This window comes from Nannospalax galili, unplaced genomic scaffold (assembly GCF_000622305.1).
Source record: "Nannospalax galili isolate Female #2095 unplaced genomic scaffold, S.galili_v1.0 scaffold763, whole genome shotgun sequence".
NCBI lineage: Eukaryota > Metazoa > Chordata > Mammalia > Rodentia > Spalacidae > Nannospalax > Nannospalax galili.
Window position 1 is genome coordinate 772154 of NW_008349451.1, and position 25261 is coordinate 797414.

The 25261-nt window shown below is 42.5% G+C and overlaps 1 protein-coding gene across 1 annotated transcript in view; it reads left to right on the plus strand.

The window, feature by feature from the left end:
* Scd5 (stearoyl-CoA desaturase 5) overlaps nt 1–25261 on the plus strand; it is a 202228-nt gene that overhangs the window by 133944 nt on the left and 43023 nt on the right. Inside the window, exon 3 of the mRNA XM_008846868.1 lies at nt 13718–13923. Within this exon, the coding sequence (XP_008845090.1) occupies nt 13718–13923 (206 nt within the window). The remainder of the gene's footprint in view (nt 1–13717; nt 13924–25261) is intronic.

Consider the following 25261-nt stretch of genomic DNA (forward strand, 5'->3'; position numbering starts at 1 on the left):
AAAATTATGCATACATATGTGCACGTTTGGAGGCCAGAGGCATCTGGTTCTCTGAAACTAGAGTTACAGGTAGTTGTGAGCCACCCATTGTAACTGAACTCAAGTCCTCTGAAAGAGCAGCAAGTGCTTTTAACTGCTGAGCCATCTCTCTAGTCCTGAAAATGTATTTTTAAGCTGGTTCATTCTGTTTTCTTTTCACGAAGAGGCTCTTTAGAGTATTTGCAGGTGGTAAACCTCTTTAACCATGCACTGTGCCCTTTACCAGTCTCCTCTTCTGCAAGAATCAGATGATTAGAGAGTTCAGGGTCTTTAGAATCTGTGAGGTTCATCTCCTTCCTAACAACCAAAGGAACAAAGCCTAAAAGTTGGAGTGTATTATTGTTGGTTTCCTTTTCCACATAGTATCCCACAGTGTTTACAGATGTCGAGGAAGACAGTTGCAATGCAGTCCTTTGAACTAATTTCTTGCTGTACTTGCCGCCAACCCTTGGGCTGAGCTAGCACACTGCTCTGCCTCTTCCTGTCCCTTTGCTGTTCTGACAGGACAGTCTTCTGTCGCTGCTTTCTAGGTTTCCAGCCTGCTGATGATTTTGCATTTGAATGATTACTCCCCCAGCTGCCTTCATTTGCATTTTTCCTAAATTCAATCTCATTGTGATAATTTCTATTCACACTTCCAATCTCTTTAGATCCATCTGTTTCTTCCCTGCCCTCCATGATGGCTGCTGCACCTCCTAATTTAGAGCCAGCCCAAACTGTTATTAATGAAATGTGTAAACCTTGTTTCTGCCATTAATGAAGATGCTAAATAAAACTGGGTCTCGCAGACACGGAGCCTTCCATTAGCTGCCTCTTCTGCTCCTCCTTTGATAGTGAGCTCTTTTCACCATTGATCCCTGTTCATCACAGTTGAAGCTTTTCATCCATCCTGTCCTAGATCTCCTAATGCCAGCCAGAGGTCCCTGTCACAGAAAAGTCCTAGGATGTTGTTTCTGTGCCTTTTAAGCCCTAAGGATCTAACATCTGCAGGTGTCATTGAATTAACAGCTATAAATGATACTAAAATTTATTGACTTTCACAGGACAAATGGAAATTTCTAACTTTGCATTATAAAATTCTTTCAAAAGGAAGAACTGTTTGATTGTTTTCATCTTCTCGTTGAATTGTCTGTGATTTGTTTTGTAAATCCACTGGTTAATTCCCTTTTGCTGTGTTGAGCCAATGGGGGACATTTCTCATTCAAACCACCCCAGAAAGTGAGGAAAACACTTGTGGAATTGGAAACGGGGGGTGCATGGTCCTTATGTGCTATGTGGTCCTGCAGTTATAACATGTTATGAAGCAGTAAAGTGATGTTATAGCGTGTTATAGACTCAATGCTCTCTGTAACATTTCTTATTGATTTTCAACTCAATGCCTTCAAAAACAAAGTCAGAACCCCACACATTCCTCAGGTATGTTGCTCATCAGAAATGGGGGTCTCATCTGTGAGACCACTCATCTAACCATTCCTTCCCAATCTTTATCCAATCCCTTCATTTCTACTGTGCACACTTCTAATCTGTTACCATCTAGTTTAAGTCATGATCATCAGGAGCTGGAGAGATAGCTTAGTGGTTAAGAGCACTGGCCGCTTTTACAGAGGACCCAGGTTCGGTTTCCAGCATCCACATGACAGTTGACAACCACCTGTAACTCTAGTTCCAGGGGATCTGACACCTTCTTCTGGCCTCCATGGGCACTGCACACATGTGGTGCACTTATATACACAGGCGAAACATTCAGACATATAAAATAAATAGATAAAAAAATTAAGCCACAAACATGGGCTGAGTATGCAGTTCAGTAGTAGTGCTCACCTAGCAAGTATAGGCCTTGGATTTGATCCCCCGCACTGAAAATAAAAAGCCATGATCAATCATTTCCTGGCTAGGTCCCCAAAAACCCTGTTGAACTGGTCTTGTTTCAGTGCTCACTGCTCTCCATATTGCAGGCAGGGAGAATTTACTGAGAATTAAACCATTCTCTAGCAAAAGAAAACAAGTTTCAGTGGCTTAGCCTTGCATGTGAGTTGAAACCCAGCCTCATTACTGTGGTTCAGGATTTTGTATGCCAATTCTCTGTTTTTGCTCTTCATTTATTATATTTCAGTTCAACTGAGATACTAGCCACCAAGTGTTAACAGCTCAGTCCGGTACTTTATGCTCCCCATAGATGAAATGACTCAGGGGTAGTGGGGTCTCCAGGTCACCCATACTTCTGATCATCCAGGGACAACCTCAGGACTTCTTAGAACCTTTGAGGTTCAATAATTTATTGGAATAGCTCAGAACTCAAGAAAGTGCTCTAATTTCTTAGAAAGGATATAATGCAGACAGCGAATGGAATAGCCATGTAAGGTTAGGGCTGGAAATACCCAGGCCTCAGAGCTTCCATGCCCTGTCTAGTAGGGTCAGAGAGTGTCACTTTCCCTGCACATCAATGTGGTCACCAACCAGGAAGCTCCACTGGGCTTCAGTGTTCAGAGATTTTTATCACCGTTTTGTTGCTTAGGTATGGATGATGAAATTGCTTCCTGTGACCAAACTCAATCTGTAGACTTCTTCCCTTCTAGTGCCAACCCTCTTGTCATCTGATTGCTCTTTCTGGTGATCTGTCCCCATCCAGAGCCTCTCTAGGGGCCCACATGAATCACTTCTTTAGCATAACAAAGATTGTCCTTGCAATGAGAAAAAATGAGAAGGGTTCTTAAAGTTCTGTGCCAAGAACCAGGAACAAAGACCACATCTATTCTATATTATGCCTTTTCATTTTTATCCAGTACCACTTTTGCCCTAGCTCCTCACATCAGACACAAGCTTCTCTAAGTTCCTAGACTCTTCCACATCCATCTCTACTCAGACAGTTCTGGGAGTCCTCTCATGCCCCCCTCCAGCCCCTCTTAACTTAAGGACTGCCTGATTAAGAAGGCCTGGCCCCTGTCAGTGTCCCCATTTGACATTCCCTGCAAAGCTCACATATCTGCTTTACAGCTCCAATCTCAGTCTAACATCATACTTATGCTTCCTACATTTGATTTTTGCTTGTGCTGTGTTGTCTTCCATTCAATACAGAGTCCTTGAGGACAGAGTCTTGCCTGGTTGATCTTATCTGCCAGCACATAGCCAAACATAAATATTTGTCAAACTAAAATGTAAAGTGGAAAAGATAAGAATGATGGGGCCAGATTTCCAAAGGTGAAGAGTTCTGATTGTTGGAAAGAAGAGAGGTTTAGCTTTTATGATAACAGTAATATGGAGATGTTGAGCACAGCAGGCTTTGGGGAGTGTGAGCCTGAGGAGTAGCCAGCAGAGTTCTAGTGTATGGTACTGATGAAAGGACTAGCTGGCAAGAAGCTGTTAGAAGGTCATTATAGGAGCCACATACATTGATGAAAGCCAGGGATTTCATAGAAGGGTGTCTTTGAAATTTTTCTTTTTAGTTTTAACTTTCATTTTGAAATAATTTCTATTTAAAACTTTGACACAGAAAAGTTATAAAACTTTCATGAAGAACTTCTGTATCTTCTCCCATAGATTTACTAATGATTAGCATATCACCTCATTTGCCTGGTTGTTCTTTCCAGATGTGTATGTGCACGCATTCCTTTCAGGAGTGTTAGAGACATCATGTTCCTTTATTCCTTCCTGTACATTTCCTGGTGACAAAGACACTTTCATACAGACAGGGCACACTTAACAAATCAGGCAATTTAATGCTAAATACTGTATCAGAGTCCTAGTCAGAATCCAACTTAGGATCACTCGTTACAGTGATAACCCTTTACTTCTTTCATCTGGAAGAGTTCCTTGGTCTTTGATCTTATGATATTGAAATGTACTGGCCAGTTAATTACCTCCCAGTTAGGGTCTGTTCATTGTTCCTCTTTGTTAGATGCAGAGTATACATTTTGGAGCAGGAAGCCTACTTGAGTAATCTTGTGTTCTTGATTATTAAACAAGAGGCGCAGGATAACATGTTGGCATATTTTAGTGATGTGAATATCAATCCCTTGATTAAGGTGGGTCTACCAAGTTTCTCTTCTGTAAGATTGTTATTTTCCTTTTGTAATAAACAAGTAAGTTATGCAGAGCCTAAATTTATAATTTATTATGAGCCCATGTAAATATTTTAACATCATCAAATTTTTAGCCAATAGTTTCAGAGTACACTGGCAGTTCTTCCTGAATCAGTTTTCCCACGACAGAGGCAAAATGGGAATTTGTAACTACTATTTCTTCTGCATTTGTTGGCTTGCATTCTTCTGTAAGGAGGAGTGTTTACTTTTTTCTGTTTATTTTGGGTCCATGGAGTCTTTTCAATAAATGGATTATACTTCATTGTTGTCATTATTCATTTTAATGACAAAATTGTCCTAGTTTATTCAGTTCGAGGCATTACAAATTTACTCTCACATCTTCTTTTGATATAACCCATCTAACCCATCTTTTCTCTTCTTTATAGTGTTGGAGATTAAACTCAGGGCCTGTGCTCAATAGGCAAGTACTTTACCTCAGAGCTACATCCCCAGCCCAACCCATAGCATATGTTTGTTTTGTTTTTTTTTTGCCACAATAGCATATGCCAAGCCCCTTGTATACTTTTCTTTCTCTTGTCCTGTACCAGTCAGTGTTCCAGTTCTAGTAGTGGGAAAAGCATTAAAAGACCAAGGTCCGGGAGCTAAGGGTAGTCACTGCTACTGGGATGCAGTTGTTTTCTAGGCCATTGTCTTAGATTTGTTTCCTGTACTGTGATAAAATATCCTGGCGAAAACAACCTAAGGGAGAAAAAGTTTATTTGGCTCACAATGCCAGGTTACAGTCCATCATTGTGGGGAAGTCAAATTGGCAGGAACTTGAAGCAACTGGGCACAACATATCCATGGTCAAGAGCAGAGAGCAGTGGATGACTGCATGCATGCCAGTGCTCAGCCTGCTTTCTGCACTCATACAGTCCTGGATCCCCTGCCCAGTAAATGGTGTCACCCACAGTGGGATGGGTCTTCCTCCCTCAATTAGAGTAAGAAGATAATCCTCCACAGACCTGCCCACAGGTCAACCTGATCTAGACAGTCCCTTGGTGAGACTCTCTTCCAAGGTGATCCTAGATTCTGTCAAGTTGACAAAACTCACCATTTCACCTTCCCAAAATGTTGACTTATGGAGCAAAGAAGATGTAGCTCTAGAGCCTAGAATAACAACATTCCTCCAAATCTGAGAATCGAACTAGTCATAGGACTAGATTGTATTTACTTTTATTTTAATTTTTTATTATTTTTATCATGTCTCCCCCTAGCTCCCTCTCTCAACTTCCCCATCCCACTAACGCATCTCCCTCTCAACTTTATGTCCTCTGTTTTTTAAAAAAATAACTTACTGATTCCAATTAGTGCTACCCATATGCACATGGCTGTGGGGTCAACCACTGGGGCATGGTAAACCTTCCAGTGCCCACTCCCCAAAGAAACGTGACTCCCCTTCCCCATCAGCCCTTTCAGCTAGGGGTGGGGCTTTGTGGGCCTTTCCCCCATTCATGCAAGCCATTTAAAAATGCACGCTAAAATATGCTTTGGGGGGCTAGGAAGATGGCTCACAAGGTAAAGTGCTACCACGCAAGCATAAGGACCTGAGTTTGGATCCCCAGCACCCATATAAAAAGCTGGGTACAGTGGCACATGCTTGTAACCCCAGCACTGCACTGAGGGTCGGAGGCAGAGACAGGTGGGTCCCTGAAGCTCATTGGCCAGCAGTCTAGGTGAATAGGGAGGAGCTCTGGATTTAATAGGAGACTCTGTCTCAAAAAAATCAAGGTGGAGAGTGGTTGAGGAAAGACACCTGAGGTCAACCCCTCACCTCCATATGCATGTACATACACATGCTCACACATGTCCACATACCCACATTAACAAGTACATATATCATGCAACACACACACACACACACACACACACACACACACACACACACACACACACACGCTTTTAAAAGTACCATCCAGGTGTGGTGGCTCATACCTATAATTCCAGGAGGCTGAGGCAGAAGGGTTACTGCAAATAGAGGCCACCCTGGGCAACATAGTGAGTTCAAGGCCAGGCTAGGCTACAGCAGTGAGACAAAATAATTTTTTTAAGTGTAAAAGATGTAAAAGATACAACAACCCCTTTTGTCTTTGCAGCCTTTAAACTGTGTCAGCAAACCACTTAGATTGGCTTTTTAACTCTTGCCCTGCTTTTAAAAACTAATGTAGGCCATGTATCAAGTTAAGACAAGTTCTAGCAGGTGGCAACTTGCTCTCTCAGCTGTAATCTGCCAGGTGGTGGATGCTAGTGCCAGGCCCTTTGGGGACTTTCTGGGCTAGTTTTACAGATTGTAAGCAGTCAGTGCGCTGACCCCATATCAACAGCAGAGAGAGCACTAAATGTTCCCCACTGCCTAAATGGCCCAGTGTTGGCGTGTGAAGTGGAGGAGATTATGTTCAGACCCCTGAGATGATTTGTTTCCAGTGACTCACAGCTCCTAGGAGGAGAGCAGAATGCCTTTTCCCATTTGACCCCTTGATAGAATGACAGGATGACCTTCACTCGCAGCATATACATGTACACACATACACATGCCCACTAACCCTTTCCTAGCCCAAACCTGCTTGCTTAAGCAGATATTTTGACATGTTGGGCCTAGTTTTTTTCACTATTTACTGGGAACAGATGAGTTATGAACAAACGTGGAATTCCCTTTGGCTGTGTTTTGAAGCCACCTGGAAAGTTCTCCTTTTGGACTTTTAGGCAACCACAAAATTGAACTAGAAGACAGAACAGCCATTCTATGTCCACATAGAGGTAAACATCTGTTTCCAGGGAGGCCAGGGGAAATCCAAGCAGCAATTCTGGCGCTATCTGGGTGAAAAGGACAAGCCCGGTGCCACGTGTGGCCTACCTTCCTCTCACTCCCCAGTGGAAACAAAGTGACTTCTGTCACCCATTGCCTTTTAGATGATGAGATTTAAGAACATGGTTTTTGTTTTGTTTGAAGCAAGGTCTCACTCTGTAGCCCAGGTTGGTCTTGAACTCATGGCAATCCTTTGGCTTCAGCCTCCAGAGTGCTGGGATTTCAGGAGTGTGCCATTGTGCCTAGCAAAAATTTTTCTGAGCATGAAAGAAAAGTGCAGAGACATAGTTCTGGTGAGGCAGGTTTCTTTAGAACGTGCTTCAGCAGAACTTTTGAAATGGGCTGACTTTGTTCAAGCCCCTGGTAGCTCTCAAGGGCAGCACTTGCTAGAAGGATTCTCCATCTGAGTTTTGGTTTCTGACATCTTCTGAGTTTTGGTTTCTGACAGTCTCAGCAGGGTCCTTGCTTAAGGATGCCATCAGTGATGGAATGGGGTTATAAAGGCCAAGATAGAGAACAGGTCTAAGACAGGAAAGTGTACAAGTTGAGATGATGGATTATTAATGTAATGAAAACAAAGATGGCTGGGGAGGTGTAAAGTTACTGACTGGCTGGATTGCTGGTCAAGTCTTGGTGCTTCATAGTACTTCCTAAGGCAGCACCCAGGCCAGAAGCTGGGATGATTTATTTTTTAAGCTTTTCTTTATTTTTTTTTATTAAAAAAATTTCAAACTCAGAAAAGTTTCAAGAAAGCCATAGTGAACCACTCTATAATCTTTACCTGTATTTACCAGCTTTTAACCTTTAACCGAATTTTGATTTTTTTCTCTTTCACACACATTCACCATACTCACATACTGTATGTGTGTGTGTGTGTGTGTGTATGTGTGTGTGTGTGTGTATACAATATGTGTATGTATTAGTTACTTTTCTGTTGCTGTGATAAAACACCACGATCAAGGCAACTTATAGAAGGAAGAGTTTTGGCTCAGGATTGCAGAGTGATTAGAGTCCATAATGGTGGGGGAGGCATGGCAGCAGAGGTGGCCTCTGCTGGAGCAGAAGCCCAAGTGATCACATTTTCAAGCAGACACAGGAAGCAGAGGGAGACTGGAAATCTGGCAAGACTTAAGAACTCTCAAGGTCTGCCCCCAGTGACATGCTTCCTCCAGCAAAGCCACACCTCCTAAAACTGCTCAAAACAGCACCACCAACTGGGGAAAAAAATGCCAAAATACTTGGAGTCTATGGTAGACATTCTCATTCAAACCACCACAATGTACGTGCGTGCGTGCACATGTGTGTGTGTGTGTGTGTGTGTGTGTGTGTGTACTTACTTTTTAAAGTCATTTGCAAGTATGCTGCTTTTATCGCTAAACACTTACTTCATCATGTCCTCTGAGCAAAGGACATTCCCCTACATAAAACCATATAAGAGTCAGACTAGGAAATTTAATTATTATGGCTTTTGTTTATTGTATAGTCAATACTCAAATTTCCCCAAGTATTCTAGTAATGTGGATTGTAACTTTTTAACTTTTTGATCCCAAATCCTACTGTATTAGTCAGGGTTCTCCAAAGAAACAGAACCTGTAGAATGAATATATATATGTATAGAGATTTATCATCTTAGCTCACAGGATAGAGTCCGAGTAGTCCAACAATGGCTGCACCACACTGGAGAGGCTGAGAATCCATAGCTGCTCAGTCCACGAGGCTGGATGTCTCAGTAGTCCCAATTGGCGCCAAAGGTCAGACGAATTCCAAAAGATCAGCTAGTCTTCAGTCTACAGCAGCAAGATGAACTCATCAGCGAGAGAGAAGGCAAGTGGCAAAAAGCCAGGCGTTCTCTGCCATGGCCTTTTATACGGGCTGCCATCAGAAGGTAACACCCACATTTAGGGTGTGTCTTCCAGCTTCAGATGATCCAATTAAGAAGATCTCTCTCATTTCAGTTAATCCCAGACCCAGTCAAGTGGACACCCAGATTAGCCATCACACCTACTGAGGATTTTCCCCTTGTGGTTCCAGGCATAGAACCCTTGCATACTAGGCAAGTGTTTTAAGTTGGAACATCTTGATTCAGGGATATAGAAACTTTTTTCAAAAATAATGTAAAAGAAAAATTTGTATATTTTTGTGTAGTATAAGATATCTGTGGGAGCCCTAGGTTAGACCTGTACTGTCCAATGTGGTAACCACTGGCTACATGTAGCTGCTGAGGACCTGAAATGTGCCTACTCCAAATTAAAACTGCTACAAGAGAAAAAGAATGTATGCCAAATTTCTAAGACTTAGTATAGAAGAATAAGGTAAAATCTCTCACTGATAATTATGTTTGTGTGTGTGTGGTTGGTGTCAAGTGTTTTCCTCCCTCTCCATTTTATTTTTGACACGATCTCTTGCTGAACCTGAAGCTCACTAATTTGGCTAGACTCACTAGCCAGGGTGCTCCAGGGATCCACCTATCTCTGCCCTGTTGGCACCGGGAGTTACAATCATGGAGCCCACACCTGGCTTTTTACCTGGGTTCTGGGGATCTGAATTCAGGTCTTCACACTTGCACAGCAAGCACTTTACCCACTGAGCCATCTCCTAAGCCCTTTCATTAATAATTATTTTTTATTTTATCTTTTTTGTTTTCGTTGTCTCCCTGCAGCCCCAGCTGGCGTGGAACTCTATATATAAACCAGACTGGTCTCAATCTTGCAGAAATCCACTTGTCTCTGCCTTCTAAGTGCTAGGACTAAAGGCATACACCTCCACTCCAGCCCTTATTGAGAATTTTTATGGGCATATTACATTAAGTAAAATCTATTATTAAACTTAATTTTACTTCCTTCCTTTTATACTTTATTTTTATTTTATGTGTTTGAGTGTCTTGCCTGGACTTGTATATGTGCACCTGTGTCATGCAATGCCTGCAGATGCCAGAAGAGGGAGCCAGATCCTTGGAACTGGAGTTACAGATGGTGGTTAGTTGCCATGTGAGTGCCAGGAATTGAACTCAGGTCCTCTTGCAGAGCAGACAGTGCTCTTAACCACTGAGCCATCTCTCCAGGTCCTCCTTTCATACTTTAAATGGACGTACTAAACCAGAACAATTTTAGCTGCATGTGTGATTTGCATTATATTACATTGCATTTCCATTGGCCATTGCAAAGTAAGACCCTGGCATGGGGTCTGCTTTTCATTTTCTTTTTCTTTTTCTTTTTGAGAGAGAGCCTCACTTTATAGTCTTGGCTGTCCTAGAACTCACTATGTAGACCAAGCTAGCTTTGAAGTCGTAGAATTCTTCCTGTGTCTGCCTCCTGAGTGCTGGGATTAAAGGTGTGCACCACCTTGCCCAGCCTATGACTCGGCTTCTTCACTAACAGAACCTACCACCTCCACTGTACACTCCTGATTTGCTCGGTTCCTATTCCCATCCTACTTGCTCACCTGCCAGTGCCGCAATTATGCCCAAGGCTCTTAGAACCAATGTAGAACCAGTCCTTTAATACTGCAATACTTTCTCAGTAATAATCAATAAATACGTTGAAGTGTCCACTTATAATGTTAATGGGGTTGCATATTAAAACTGGTCTGCCAGAACTTACTGTTAAATATAAATTCTAAATTGCAATTATAGTAATGTAATTGATATTCTACACTGTATAGTAACTAGAGTTTCAAAGCTGCTGCTGATTCAGCACCTTGTCCCTTTCAGAGTGTGCACGCAGGACAGGCACAGATGGACTACCCATACATGAGAGTCAGGACATTTCTGGACATTGGTCAACTCTGCCTCTTTTTTCTATTCATTTCTTTTTTTTTATTCTCCCTTTTCTTTTTCTTTGTTGTGACATGAAGATGATGGAGTGACATCCATAGTTTTAGACAAGAACATTCGCACTACCTAAATACTGGGCAGAAGAGAGATTCTGAGGGCACCAACTGAACTCTTGCTGTACAAGGGCCTTCCCTGTCTCCCACTTTCTAAGGTTCAGTCTGCCCAGCTCTCCTTCTCATTCATTCTCAGCTTTCCCTTCAGTTTGTCTCTAAAGCACACATTGTCTCCAAACACACCTTAGGTACATACACCTTTTCACCAAACACAAATGCAGTTCACAGGGAGGCTCTTCCCTGTACCACTAGCCACTCTCTGTCACTCCATGGTCAGAGCAAAATGCAGATAACTGAAAGAGAAGGCCCCGTAGGTCATACACATGGCTCTTGTTGCTTTTTCTGACTTATTGTTGACTCACGTTGTTCTTTGAGTCGCTTTCTCAGAAGCCCAGCCTCACAGTTAAAAACACAGCAATAACAAATGACTACAAAAATATACCTTAAAGCATTTTTTGACTCAGTTTATATGCTTATTTGGAATGGGGCCCAAACCCTTGCTTCATTTCATTATTACAGTCAAAAGCTTCTCTCAGGAAGTTTTCCGGGTAAAAGAATTAAAATAAATACTTCTGTTCCAACTTGTCAACATCATGCTTTTTCTGTTTAGTTTAATTTGCTTCTGTTATTCTTAATTGGGGGAGAATTGTTTCTAACCCCTTGGAATGTCCCACTTAGGGGTTCTTTAAACATGACATGGCATTAAAGAATTGGTATAACCTTTTAAAAGAATGAGCATTCTCTGTAAGTGGCTTTCCCTGACACTAGCAGAATAAGGGATATGTCTTAGGAGTGTGAACTGAGACCTGAAGAAGTGCCATCTCGGTTCCATTATTGTTTTGGCTTGTGAAATAAACTTGGATACATATCTCCTAAGACTCAATTTATCCATCTGTGAACGGGGAACACAGTATTCTTTCTTTCTAGGCCACACTCAGGTGAGCTCTGTAATAGAAACAAGAAACTAATAGAAGCAAAGCAAACTGTTCCTTGATTTACAGTTATTTTGATTGACACTTGAAAGATTTTCCTAACTCCAAATTATCTGATTATAAATAATAAAATGCTCTCACTCTTTCCAATTCCTGTATTTTTAAAGTGGCAAAATCTAAAGACTTCTTTAATGTTGCAGTAAGCCAGACTAGAATTTGTACATGACATTGACTTCCAGACAGCCCTTTCCTCTGTTGGTATTCAAAGCTGAACATATATTTCTTAAAGCATCACCCCTCCCTTTGTCCTAGCACTGAAGGGTTATACAGACTTTACTTTTCAATGACACTGAGGGAGGAGCAGGGTTCAGTAGACTTTCTGCAGCAGGGGGTGAGCCAAAGAAACCAAAAATTCAGGAACCTTCCTGGGATGAATAGGGCCACTGAAGATGGAAAAACTCCTTAAGGACTTTCTCATCAGCGAGACAAAGTTGGGTTAGGAACATTCCTAACCTGGACATTACCAAGTGCTGAATATTGTGGTTTAAAATATTAATACTGAGGCTAGAGAAATGGTCCAGGAGTTAAGAGCACTTGCTGCTCTTGCAGAAGACCTGGGTTGGGTTTCCAGCACCCACATCAGGTGGCTCACAACTGACTGTAATTCTAGTTCTAGGGAATCTGATGTCCTCTTCTGGCTCTGTGGGCACCTGCATGCATGGGGTACACAAACATACACTCACACATACACATATACACATGAAACAAATATATCTTTAAAAATGGTTGCTACCATTCATCACCATAAAAAACACATTTGTGTACCATTTAAACATTTTATTTTTAGATTAACTTTCTTGTCCAAAGACTACTACCAAATCTCCTTTGCCTTCTAATGTTTGAAAGTGTTTTTATATTAAAAGAAAATTGCAAAGTAAGGCATGGTGATGCACAGCCTTTAGTCCTAGCACTCAGGAAACAGAGGCAGGCTAATCTCTGTGAGAATGAAGCCAACCTGGTCTACATAGAGAGTTCTAAGCCAACCTCAGCTACAGGGAGACCTTATCTCAAAACCACCCAAAACAAACAAAACAAAAAAACCCCAAACAAATAGTGTCACTTGAAAGTCTGTCAGTCTCATGGGCTGTGGCTAGAGACAAGGTCTCATCAGTTAGAGTAGCCTTGGTGCCAAACACTTTTGCTCCTGACACCTCCCCCAGGACCTCCAGCCTCCTGGCACCCTCGTGCTGTCACAAGAAGCTCAACAGGATGTTGAAATGGTGTGTCCTGTCGCTTACCTATTGCCAGGGAGAGTCACTTGGTGGCTATCACCTAATCCACCAGATTCCTCATACAGTCACAGTCACCTCCCCTCCCTTTCTGTGACACTTGGGTAGAGTGATCCTAAAACAAAGCCATTTGTGTTTTAGTGTTTGGAAGAGATTTGAAGTAGCTTGGCAGTGTTTTTGTTTGTTTGTTTGTTTGTTTGTTTGTTTTTTGTTGTTGTTGTTACTTTCTGGTTTCTTGCTCTAAGTAGAACACAAAGAGAGAAAGATCCAGGGCCAGAACCAGCATGCCTTCACACTTAAGGTTACCACTTTCTTTCGTCAGTCTCCTTTGAAAGCCTTTCTCCTCAGACTAGATCTATCTTTTCCCAGTATAAATTGTCTTCTGGGAGATTTCAAAAGCTCCACTAGAGCTTTGATTTTATGTTTCCACCCTAGTTCACCCACACACTTGATCCTCCCTGGTGACACATCCCAAACACAAACTCACATCCTGCTAAGTAGGATTTTCCCTTCTGGTGAAAACCAGCCCAGACCACATTCAGGGGTTGATTTGAGGTGCAGGGACAGCATGCTGGTGGCCATGTCAGGGTAGCAGAGGTGAGCAATGAGAACAGGACAGGCTGGAACTTTCCAGAAAAGACACCTTGCATGCTATCTTTTCACTCAGGCTCTGTTTTCTTTCTGCAGAATGATATCTTCGAGTGGGCCAGGGATCACCGAGCCCACCACAAGTACTCAGAGACCGATGCAGACCCCCACAATGCCCGCCGAGGCTTTTTCTTCTCCCATATCGGATGGCTGCTGGTGCGTAAGCATCCCGATGTCATTGAGAAGGGCAAGAAGCTTGATGTCACTGACCTGCTTGCTGACCCTGTGGTCCAGTTCCAGAGAAAGTGAGTGAATGATTATCCACAGGAGCTGTCCCTCAGGGACCAGGCAAGGGGACAGAGCCCAGTGGGTGCGATAATATCCCCATCACTAGCTCCTCCAGCCTTTAGCCTAGTAGCTGGGCCTTATTGTGAGGATCCACCCCTGTTTATTACTTTCTTTTTACTTATTAAGTTCTGCACATTGGCAAGTTACTTTTGCATTTCAAGTTCATGGGTAATGGATTTCCACTAAGTCCAGTGTCATTTCCTCCTGATTAATCTTGTGTGGCTGATTTCATGGAATCTGTCACTTCCCCCTCTCTCCCATCTGAGTTTCCTTGGGGTGACAGAGGGGAGGGTCTTGCCTTATTTTAGTGACGTACTTGATTCCAACAGGACTGATTCTTTCCAGGTGTCCAGTTTGGTTCTCCTGCAGTCTGCCCTCTGGTCTGTGGAAAAGTGGCATCAGTAGGTTTCTGGGTAGAAAAAATGAGGTCATGTATCAGGTAGCTTCAGTGTGCTCAGGATCCCTAATAGTGTCAATTGAGTGATATTTACATGGTAAATCAACAAGCAGGTGAAGAAAGTTGGCCTGTAATAGTGTTGGCAAGGAGAAGGCGTCGTTGTTCACCTTTTCCCTAGGATGCTGCCATATACTATATCTGTGTTAGTCTGGGGCTGTAAGGTTGTCCACACTGAGAACATTGATAAGCAGGCTCCTTACTCCCAAACAATGGATTTACAGTTCAAGAAGACAACTTTCAGACCATGCCCCGGTCAGAGCTTTGTAATCACGTGGATAGTAAGTGGTTACTGGGGACCATCTCCTCAGACAAATCAGAGTCACTTGAGGACTTATCTATATAGAGTCTGTTCAGGCTGAAACCAGAAGCAGAGACTTTGCCTTTGTCCACGGCAAGGATCCTTGCATGAAAAGGAAGTGTGGTATAGGATGTACTCATTTGAGTGGCAGCTCTCCTACAGGGAAGGGAGAGTAGAGTAGGACAGTGGCAGAGGGCGGAGGGCTGCCCTGCTCCAGGCTCTGCTCCCCCACTTCCCAGAAAATGAATTAGCCACTATGACTCCATATCTGTAAAACAGGAGTAACTATAATACCTCCCACAGCTTTTATGAAGATGTAGTAAAAACAGAAGTATGAAAAATGCCTGGCATGTAGTCAGAGCCTGTGAGCGTCAGGATGTTATTCTATGGCAGCTGCTGGCTTGGAGGATTCTGTTTCTTCTCTGCTTCTATTTGTTCCACTGTAGGGCCTTTGTGTACTGAGACATAACTCTTTCAGGCAAGCATACCCAGTATCAACAACCCAAAGTTTTAGAGCAGAAAATAACAAAGTGTCTTGAATGAGCAACTCAGTGATGTTCTGCTTTTGACATTTCACCATAAAAGTAAAATATTAAAGGTCATGGGGGCTGAAAGTATAGCTCAATGGTAGAGTGTCTGCCCAGCATGCGTGAGGCCATGGGTTCAATCCCCAGTACTGCCATGTTGCAAAGAGAGAGGTGAGGTGAGAGGGAGAGAGAGCTCAGTATCGGAAACAGAATCACCCACAGTCCTAATATATAAACACAACCACTATTAATATTCTGTCATCGCCTATGTTCAGGTATATATTTGGTGTATTTGCCATGATGGCAGTCACATGCATATGTGATTTTATGTCCTGCCTTTAACTTCAGGTTATATCATAGACATCATTGTCAAAGCCTGCAGGCAGAGCCATTAGTTGAGTGTGTCATAGTTTATTTAAGCATCACTATGGCTGGATATGTGTGTCACTTCCAATTCTGTGATATAAATGATGTCGCTATAGTATTAGTAATGCTTTGGGACGATCAGACCTTGGATTAATTTGAAGAGCTCAGATGACACGGGAAAGGCTGTTTTATTAATGAGAACTGAGCTGTGTATAATAGTCAGGGTTTCTTAGAGCACAAAAATTGAAGGTTTTTCCCCCATCTTTTCCCTTAAAAAATGCTGTAGTCTGATCCATTATGTGTGCATTGGCAGTACACGAGTCCCAGGGCTATTTCTAAATGCAACCTGAAAAACAAAGACTATTTCAGCAAGTTCCCTGAATAATTACCAGGGAATGTCTCTTTTACCACCAGTGATCAAAGGGGGCTGAAGCTATCAGAAACCACCCAGTCATATCATCTGCTCACACAGCTCTTGAGCTTCTGCTGGGAACCAGTGCTGCGGATATGGCCTTAAAGATTAGCCTCTGTCTTCCCAGTTTTGCAGAGAAGCAGGAAACCTACAAATTAATTTACAGACAATTATACCCCAGTGAGAGGCATGCTGTAATCGAGTGCAAGGCTCCACGGGAGCACAGAGGAGTGGCTCCTAACCCTTACTGTAGGGGTTGAGGGTTAAGGGAAGGCCTCAAGGAAGGAACTAGCCTCTCTGCCTCCGAACAATAAGGAAGTGGTCAGGGGAGAGGACATGTAACATGCCCGTCACTTCACAGAACTGCACTAAACCACTGAGCTTCAGTACCAGAAAGGTCTGTGAAATTGTCTTGGCTCATGACTTCCATTCTTCCTGGTTTTGTGGTTTTTTAAATATGGTGATCAGTCAGGTGCGAATGTACGAGGAGACAGAGGAGCGACCCAGGAAGACAGAGCTCCTAACTTGGGTCCTAGAGATCAGAGGCTTGGCATGCCACACAGGGGTAGTATGGGGAAGCCTCAAGAACAGAGGGGAAGCTGAGGTTAGGGCCTTTGTTGAGACAGGGTAGAACAGGGTAGGGGAGCCATTTAGGACTGAGCAGTCTGAGTAATTTGCACAGACTCTAAACTCTAGGAATGGTTCCTAGTTGCCTAATGTGGTCCTAAGCCAATTAAGGCAGAAGACTATTAACTTCTCAAGTATATGGGCCACACAGAGGAGGGATGGCTACTTTGCATGTCACAGGCAGGCTCCAAGCTGCTGCTATTGCCAACCCTCAAGGACTGGTTCACTTGGGAAGAACATCTCTTCCAAACCAGTATTTCCTGTGAGGAGAGTAATAAAAACTGTGGGTAGCAAGCTGGAGCTTGAAGTCTCCAAATCTCAGATTATTTGCTCCATGCTCTTTTGGTTGGACCTCACTATTTGAAAAAACAATGGGACTTGTGGTCAAGCACTCCCATCTCTCAGTAATTATCCAGCCAAGAGGAATAGAGACCTGTGATCCCAAATAAGCCTTAGGATCACTGAACCTCATGAAGAAAGTTTCCAAGGTACAGAAAACCATGCAGCGGTTTGGGTTTTCTCATGGTCACAGAACAGGTTTTCCCAGTCCTACCAGGCAGTTGTGGGAACTAGGCAGCTTCCTTACAGGAACTGAAGTCACTGCACCATGTAGGGTGAGCTGCAGGGCAGGAACCTATTGTCAGTGGCCCTGTCATCAGATCTTTAGATCTCAGTCCTTGTTACCTTGGGCTGATTGACAGGCTTCCTGAGTGATGGAGAACTATGCCCTGGGGTGCAGTCCAGTGTCATTTCAGGGACACACCTAACAGAGTTCCACTCCTGCTGAATCCTCACCTCTCCTGACTAGTTCTTTGGGGGCGACAGTCCCTGTTCCAGTTTGGTGCACTCTGGATCTGTTGCCGACTAGACTCCACTGCCCTTCCAGGGTATGAAGTTTATACAAACATGCAGCTCCAGCTAAGTGCCTGTTGGAGAGGTTCCTGGGTAAAATAACTGTGCCAATGACAAAGGCCAAGGAAGAGGTACCCTTTCAGTCCACTATGTTAGACACTGCAATTGGGTGGTAGAGAAACACCCGTGCTTAGCCATCCTAGTGACACTTTCCAAAGAGAAATATGGCAGAGATCCAGACTGAGTCACCTTTCCTTTATAGTACCTAATGGAAGGAGACAGTACTCTAAGCATAACAGGAAACAATACAGTTCAACTACAGACTCAGGCTTCTCTAAAAGTGACTGTACCAAGGCTGTTATAACAAGCCGTTGGGAGACTGTTTCACGATTTGCATTGCTCTCCGGCTGAGTGATGAAGTCTGGCAGCAGCAGATGGGAAAAGGGAAAGAAGCAAGTGACACTGCGTTTGGACCCTGTGCTGGATAGCTTTAGTGTCAACTTGACACACCTGGGTTGAGGGAGCCTCAATCGGGAAATTGCCTCTATTGGACTGGCCTGTGGCCATGTCTGAAGGGCATCTTCTTGATGAGTGATGTTGGTGGTGCCACCCCTGGGCAGGTGGGCCTGTGTTGCATAAGAAAGCAGGCTGAGCAGGGGCCAAAGAGACCAAGCCTGTAAGCAGCGTTCCTCCATGGCCTGTGCTCCAGCTCCTGCCTCCAGGTTCCTGCCCTGAGTTCCTACCTTAGGCTCCCTGATGAACTGCGTGCAACCTGGGAGATGTAAGACATATAAACCCTTTCCTCCCCAAGTTGGTACTGGTCAGAGTGTTTTGTCACAGCAATGAAGAATGAAGACAGACCCTGAAAGCCAGGACTTTTGCCTTAAAGGAATGTTATTCTCAGAGAATGAGGAGTTCACAGGGCCACCTGGAACCTTCTTGGACTTCTAGACCATGCATGGGTCCCTAGGATCTTAGAATTATCTGATGAGGAGGTTGGGACTCCATTTCAGAGCCTCCATTAGTCTCCTCCAGGACTGTGAATCCCAGGCCTGGAGAGTGGCCCAGTGGTAGCACAGCAGCTCAAGCTTGGATGTCCACAGAGTGAACAGAGTTCGGTGTGGGATAACAGAAGGGGGTGGGCCACACTAGAGGCCACCAACTGTCCTCTTGACCTGGGCCCTACAAACATTGGGATGAACCTGGAAGTGAGCCATGTATAAGACTGAGGATAGGCCTACAAGTTAGGAGTGTGTTTGGCTTAAACAAGATAGAAGTTTATTTCTCTTACAATGAAAAGAAAGCCAAATCCCAGCATGCAGGAGGCAGAGACAGGTGGATCTCTACGAGATCAAGGCCAGCCTGTTCTACATAGTAAGTTCCAGGCCAGTTATGGCTACAGGGAGATCTTGTTTCAAAATAACAAAGAAAAAAAAAAATGCTGGCCAAGTATAGTAGCACATACCTATAATCTCAGCACTCTAGACCTGAGGCAGGAAAATTTCAAGGGAGGGAGGAAGGGGGGAGGGAGAGAGGGAGGGAGGAAGAGAAAGTAGTTTAAAGGGCTGAGGAAGAGAGAAAGAGGAGAGAGGAAGAGAGAGACAGAGAGAGAGAATAAGAATGAATGAATGAATGAATGAATGAATGATGAATATTCTGGAGGTTGGCAGGCTCAGTAGAAAACTGGATACTTTTCTTTCTCCTCAACAATCTTTCATTACAGTATGATTTCATGGTCCAAGTTCTCTACTAAGTTCTACCCAGAAGTCAGTGGGTGGAGGAGAGGTGAACGGTTCAGCTGAGTTTTCTCAGAAGACACACACAACCTGAACACTTTGCTCTTGCTGACCACATCTGCCCTCAAGGGAAATCGGGAACAGTAGTCTCTTGGTTAGCACACTGTGCCCTAGAATAAAATCTTGGTTTTATTTCTAAGGAAGAAAAGGGAAACAGACATGGGGCACACGCTCAGCAAGAGTTACCTAACTGCTCTCCCCTAAGCAGAGCAGTTGGCTACACATATTGCTCAGTCATATAACATTGTGAAGTAACTGGAATGTCATCTTATTCCTAAGATGGGAGAGAGAATATAGAAACCCTCCTAATGCTTCACTAATTCCCTCAATTCCCAGTTTAGGAAGAAACGCCTTTAGGGATAGTAAGCAGACACTGTCATAGCATTAATGAAGTAAAACTGCAGAGGCTGTCTGTCCAGACGCGTGAAACCAAGGATCTTACCTCATCCCCGTGATAATGAGAGGAACTAAGAGAAAGTGAACAAATGATTCAGAGCAGAAAAGCACTTCTCTGATGCCCCAAGAGGAGAGGGAAATACCTGATATTGCCATTCCAGGAAGAAAGGTGACTTCAAAGTTTCTTTGAGACCCAATTTACTTCAAATTGACCTCTAGTATATCAGTGTTAGTACTTTTTAATCCCCAAGAATGAGCATCCCATCTTTCAGTGATACTTGCTTCTTTTTTTCTTTGGAAAAACCTTTTAAAAAGGTAGTTTAAAGGGCTGAGGAAACGGTTCAGTGGGTAAGAGTTCTTACTCTGGAAGCATGAAGACCTGAGTTCAAGTCTCCAGGAGTCATGTAAAAAGCTGGGCATGGCTATGCATGCCTGGTACTTCAGCATTGGGGAATGGAGACAGAAAGAGGCTTAGAGCTCATTGACCACCAGCCTACTCCAAACAGCAAGCTTCCACCTCAGTGATAGACCTTGTCTCAGATAATAAGGCAGAGAGCAATAGAGTATGTCCAGGAAGACACCCAGAAGACACCTGATGTTCTGCTCTGGCCTCTGCTTGTTCGTCCATGGGCACACATACCTGCACACTTAACATTCATGTAACACACACACACACACACACACACACACACACACACTACATATATAGCACATATAACACATATACATGAAGTTTAAGATTTATAGGGAAGTGAAGAGAAAGACACAGAGATTTCCCATATACCTCTTCCCCGCACATGCACAGCCTCCCATTATCAATATCCCTCAGAAGAGCATGTGTTTCTCCCAGTTGATGACCGTGTACTGGCCGTCACTCTCAGTGGCCACAGTGCACATCAGGGTTCAGCCTTGGTGTGTAGTCTGTGGGTTTGGTCATCTGTATAATGACAAGGACACTTACTCAGAATCATATTGTTTCCATTTCACTGACAGTCCTGTGTGCTTTTCCTTCATCCCTCCCTAACCCCCACAGCCCTTGACCACATCTTTTAACTGTCTCAGGCTTTGCTGGTATGTCCCACAGTTAGACCCCCTACAGCAAGCAGCCTTTTCAAGTTGCCTCCTTTCATGGAGTTGTATGTGTTTATGTAAGTTTCATTTCTTTGTATGACTTGCTAGTGTCCATTTCTTTGCATGACTTGCTAGTGCAGTACTTTTTCAACACTAATGACCTAAGTATTGGTCTGGATGGGCCATAGTTTATTCATCCAGTCACCCACTAAAAGACATTTTAGTTGTCTCTAAGTTTGGGCAATTATTAATAAAGTTACTATAAATACTCACATGCAGATTTTTATATGGACACAAAATTTAGACTCATTTGAGTAAATGCTAAGGAACACAATTGCTGGGTTTACGGCAAGAATGTTTAGTTTAGGAAAAAATAGCCAAACTGTCTTCCAAAGTAGTCATATAATTTTGCATTCTTCCTGGCAGTGGGTGAGTTTCTGTTGTTCCATATGCTTGCCAGCATTTGATAGTGTCCACGGTCTGGATTTAGCACTCTACTTGATAGTCTTTTATTGTTGCTTTAATTTGAATTTTCCTGATTTACTTTCCAGCCTTTACTTATCCTTTAATGAGATATCTGTTAACATCTTTGGTCTGTTTTTAAAAGTGCGCTACTTGTTTTCTTGTTGCTGAGTTTTCAGAGTTCTTCATGTACTTTGAAAATCAGTCCTTTATCAGCTATGCCTTTGTAAATATGTCCCCAAACCACGGCTTCTTATTTTCTTAATGCTGTCTTTGGCAGAGGAGAGTTTTCCAGTGACATCAGCTCATTGATTCTCTTTCACAGATTGTGCCTTTGGTGTTATGTCTAAAAAGTCATCCACCAAACCCAAGGTTGCTTAGATTTTCTCCTCGGCTACCTTCAAACAGTTATGTAGTTTGGTGTTTTACCTTTAGGTCTGTTGCTAAATGCACATTTTGTTTTGTCCAGATGTCCTAGCACTATTTATTACAAAGACTGCATTTTCCCCTTTTTATTGCGCTTGCTCCTCTATTAAGAATGAGTTGCCTCATTTGTGGGCCTATTTCTGGACTCTGTCCTGTTCCACTGGTCTGGGGGTCTCCTCTCTCACCAGTGCCATCCTGTCTTGATCACTGTAAGTCTTGAAGTCGAACAGAACTAGTCCTTCACTTTGTTCTCCTTCAGTATTATGTTCACTATTACAGGACTTTTGCAATATATAAACTATAGAACCATTTCTTTGTCAGTATATATGAAAGAAGTTGCAGGACTTTCAACAGGAATTACAGTGAGTTTCTGTATCAAACTGGGAAGAACTGATATCTTGACAATGCTGAATCTTCCTGTCTATGAGCATGGGCGGTCTTCATTTATCTAATACTTTCATCAGAGTTTTAAGTCCTCCTGCCACAGAGCTTGTGTATACAAAATATATTTTGTAAGATTTACCCAAAGGTTTTATTTCTGGGAGTGCTAATGTTTCAATAGTATTGTGTTTTTAATTTAAATTTTAACTAATTTATTGTTTGTGTATTGAAAACCAACTGGCTTTTATGTATGAGCTTTGTAGTGACAACCTTGTTATAATAATTGCTTATTAACTCCAGCAGTTTTAAATTACTATCCTATCACATTTTCTACAAAGATAATTATTCCATCTATGAACAAACACAGTTTTATTATTTTCAGTATATCTTTCATTTCTTTTTCTTGTCTTATTTCATTAGTAAGATGTCCAGTGTGACACTGAAAACGAGTAGTAAGAAAGGACATCCTTATCCTGTTCCTCACCTTTGTGGGGAAGTCTCTGCTTTCTATAACTCTGCTATGATGCTTGCTGTACGTGTTTTATAAATGTTCATCAAGTAGAGGATGCCCCCCTTTACTCTTAGTTTGCTGAATGTTTTCATCATGAACAGATGTTTGGTTTTGTCAGATACTTTTTTCTACATCTCTTGATACAATCATGCAATTTTCTTTCTTTAGCTTGTTTCTGGTTTATACAATTGGGTTTCAAATACTGAATAAATTTGCATATCTGAGATAAATTCCACTTGATCAGAGTATATAATCTCTTTATTCAATGTTGGATTTCACCCATTTATTGAGGATTGTAGCATTTGTGTTCATGAAAGATATTGTTTTGTAGCTTTCTATTCATGACACTTTTATGTGGCTTTGGTAGTTTGAAAGAATAAGTTAGGAAGTGTTCCCTCTGATTTTTTCTTTTGACAGATAATTGCCATATAGAGAGAATTGGTACAATTTCTTCCTTTAATGTTTGGCAGAATTTACTAGTGAACCCATTTAGGCCCAGCCCTTTCTATTTTAGAATGCTATTATGCTTTCCATTTCTTTAGTAGACGTGTCTATTCAGTGTCTGTTTCTACTCTTGTGAGTTTTAAAGGATTGTGCCCTTTAACAACTTGTTGTTCATTGCCTTCCATTATTAACCTTTTAATGTCCATAGGCTCTTTAGTGATAGAACTTTTTTTGTTTCTGATATTAGTAATTCAAGTCTTCACTTTGTGAGCAACTAGAAGGTAATTGATTTTATTGATCTCTTCAAAGAACTAGCTTTGGGTTTTGTTAATATTCTCTATTGATTTCTTGCTTGCAATTTCATCTGATATTATGGGATTGATCTATTTGTTTGTTTATTTGTTTTTGAGACAAAGTCTTGCTGTGTAGCCCAGCTGGCCTTGACCTTGTGATATTCTGCCTTAGTTTCCCAAGTGATGGAATTATAGGCAGTTATCACCACATCTGGTCTCCTTTTGTGATTTTAATTAAGCATTTTATGAATCCATTTTTTCTCCTTGCTTAGCAGATCAGTTCCACCATTTTAAAAAAAATACATTTTGGTGGTTGCCCTAAATTTTATAATATATAAGTAATCCAAGTTCACTTTGAAATCATTGTCTTGTGTATCCACTGAGTTGCCGGGCTCAGGAAACATTGTGATAGGGGTGCTAATTTCTGGAGTAGACATATCATCTTGGTTATTAATGGTGTTTGTGGTTTTTTTCTATGAGACTGTCTTAGTTTGTTTCTTCATTGCTGTGACAAAATACTCTGACCACTACCGACTTGGGGAGGAAAGGGTTTATTTGTCTTACATCTCCCAGGTCGCAGTTCATCAGGGAGCCCAAGGTAGGAACTCAGGGCAGGAACCTGGAGGCAGGAGCTGGAGCACAGGCCATGGAGGAACACTGGCTTACCAGCTTGCCAGCTCAGCTGGCTCTCATCCAACACAGGCCCACCTGCCCAGGGGTGGCACTACTCACAGTGGGCTGGGCCCTCCCACATCACTCATCAAGAAGATGCCCTTCAGACATGGCCACAGGCCAGTCCAATGGAGGCAATTCCAATTGAGGTTCCCTCAACCCAGGTATGTCAAGTTGACACTAAAGCTATCCAGCACAGAGACCTAGGCATCTGGTCTTATGTTGGTGATTGTTTCTTGACATGGATAGGTGATCTCATCTTTGTTGAATGAGGGTTGCTTGTATCTTTGTTTATTGTGCCCCCAACTAGTCTGGTTGTGGCTTAGCTGAGTGTTTCGTGTTCAGTGTCGTGCCCATATTATGTTGATGTGCAAATGGGGTGTCAAAAGTGGTCTCAGTTCAGCTTGGTTAGGCACAGCTTTTGAGTTGCAGTTCCAGGATTGACCTCTCATGGTCCCAAAACAGCAGGGCAGGTTGGGGTCGTTGCTAGGTGAACAGACTGGCTGATGGGTCAAGCCGAGAGAGCTTACAGGTCTGAGGGTGCAAGGATCCTAGCGACCTAGACCTGAACAGACCTGAGAGCTGAGATGTGAGAAAGGAAACTCACCAGGGCACATCTGGGAGAACTGACAGGCCTGGAGGTATGCAAGGGTCCTCCCAGATTCACTATGAAATAACTGTATTGCTTCACAGCTAGTGTTCCTTATGTGATGAAGAAATTGAATTTCCCCTCATCCCCTACATCATTGCTTTTATCCATTTCACTTATCTATAAGCATACAAAGTGGGTGTCTATTTATATACATATATTTGCATATATATATGTAGATAGGCCTATGTTAGTAGATACATTTCTGTTGCTATTACATTGAACAAACTGTTATGTGTTATGTCAATTAAGAATAAGAAGAATGAAAGGCTTTCTTACATTTTCCTCTTCTTTGGTATTCCTTTCCTTTGCAAATCTGGGTTTCTGAACTGTATTTTTCTTTTTTTGGATAACTCATTTTCACATTTCTTGCAAAGCAGGCATAGGCAGCAAATGTCCTCAGTTTTCTTTGTCTGAGAGGGTCTTTACCTCCCTCACTTTTGAAGATGGCTTCAGCTGATGCTCTCCTCTTGCTTCTTACTCCTACATAGGTATGATATTTCTTGTTTTTCCCTTCTGGCCAATTTCAGTATTTTTTCTGTATCTTTGATATTTTTTTTTTGTCATTTAAAAATGTTATGCCTAGGAATAGGATGATTGATTTTCTGTTCCTTGTTCTTTTTTAATTAAATTGTTTTCTTCCCTCTGAGCTTCC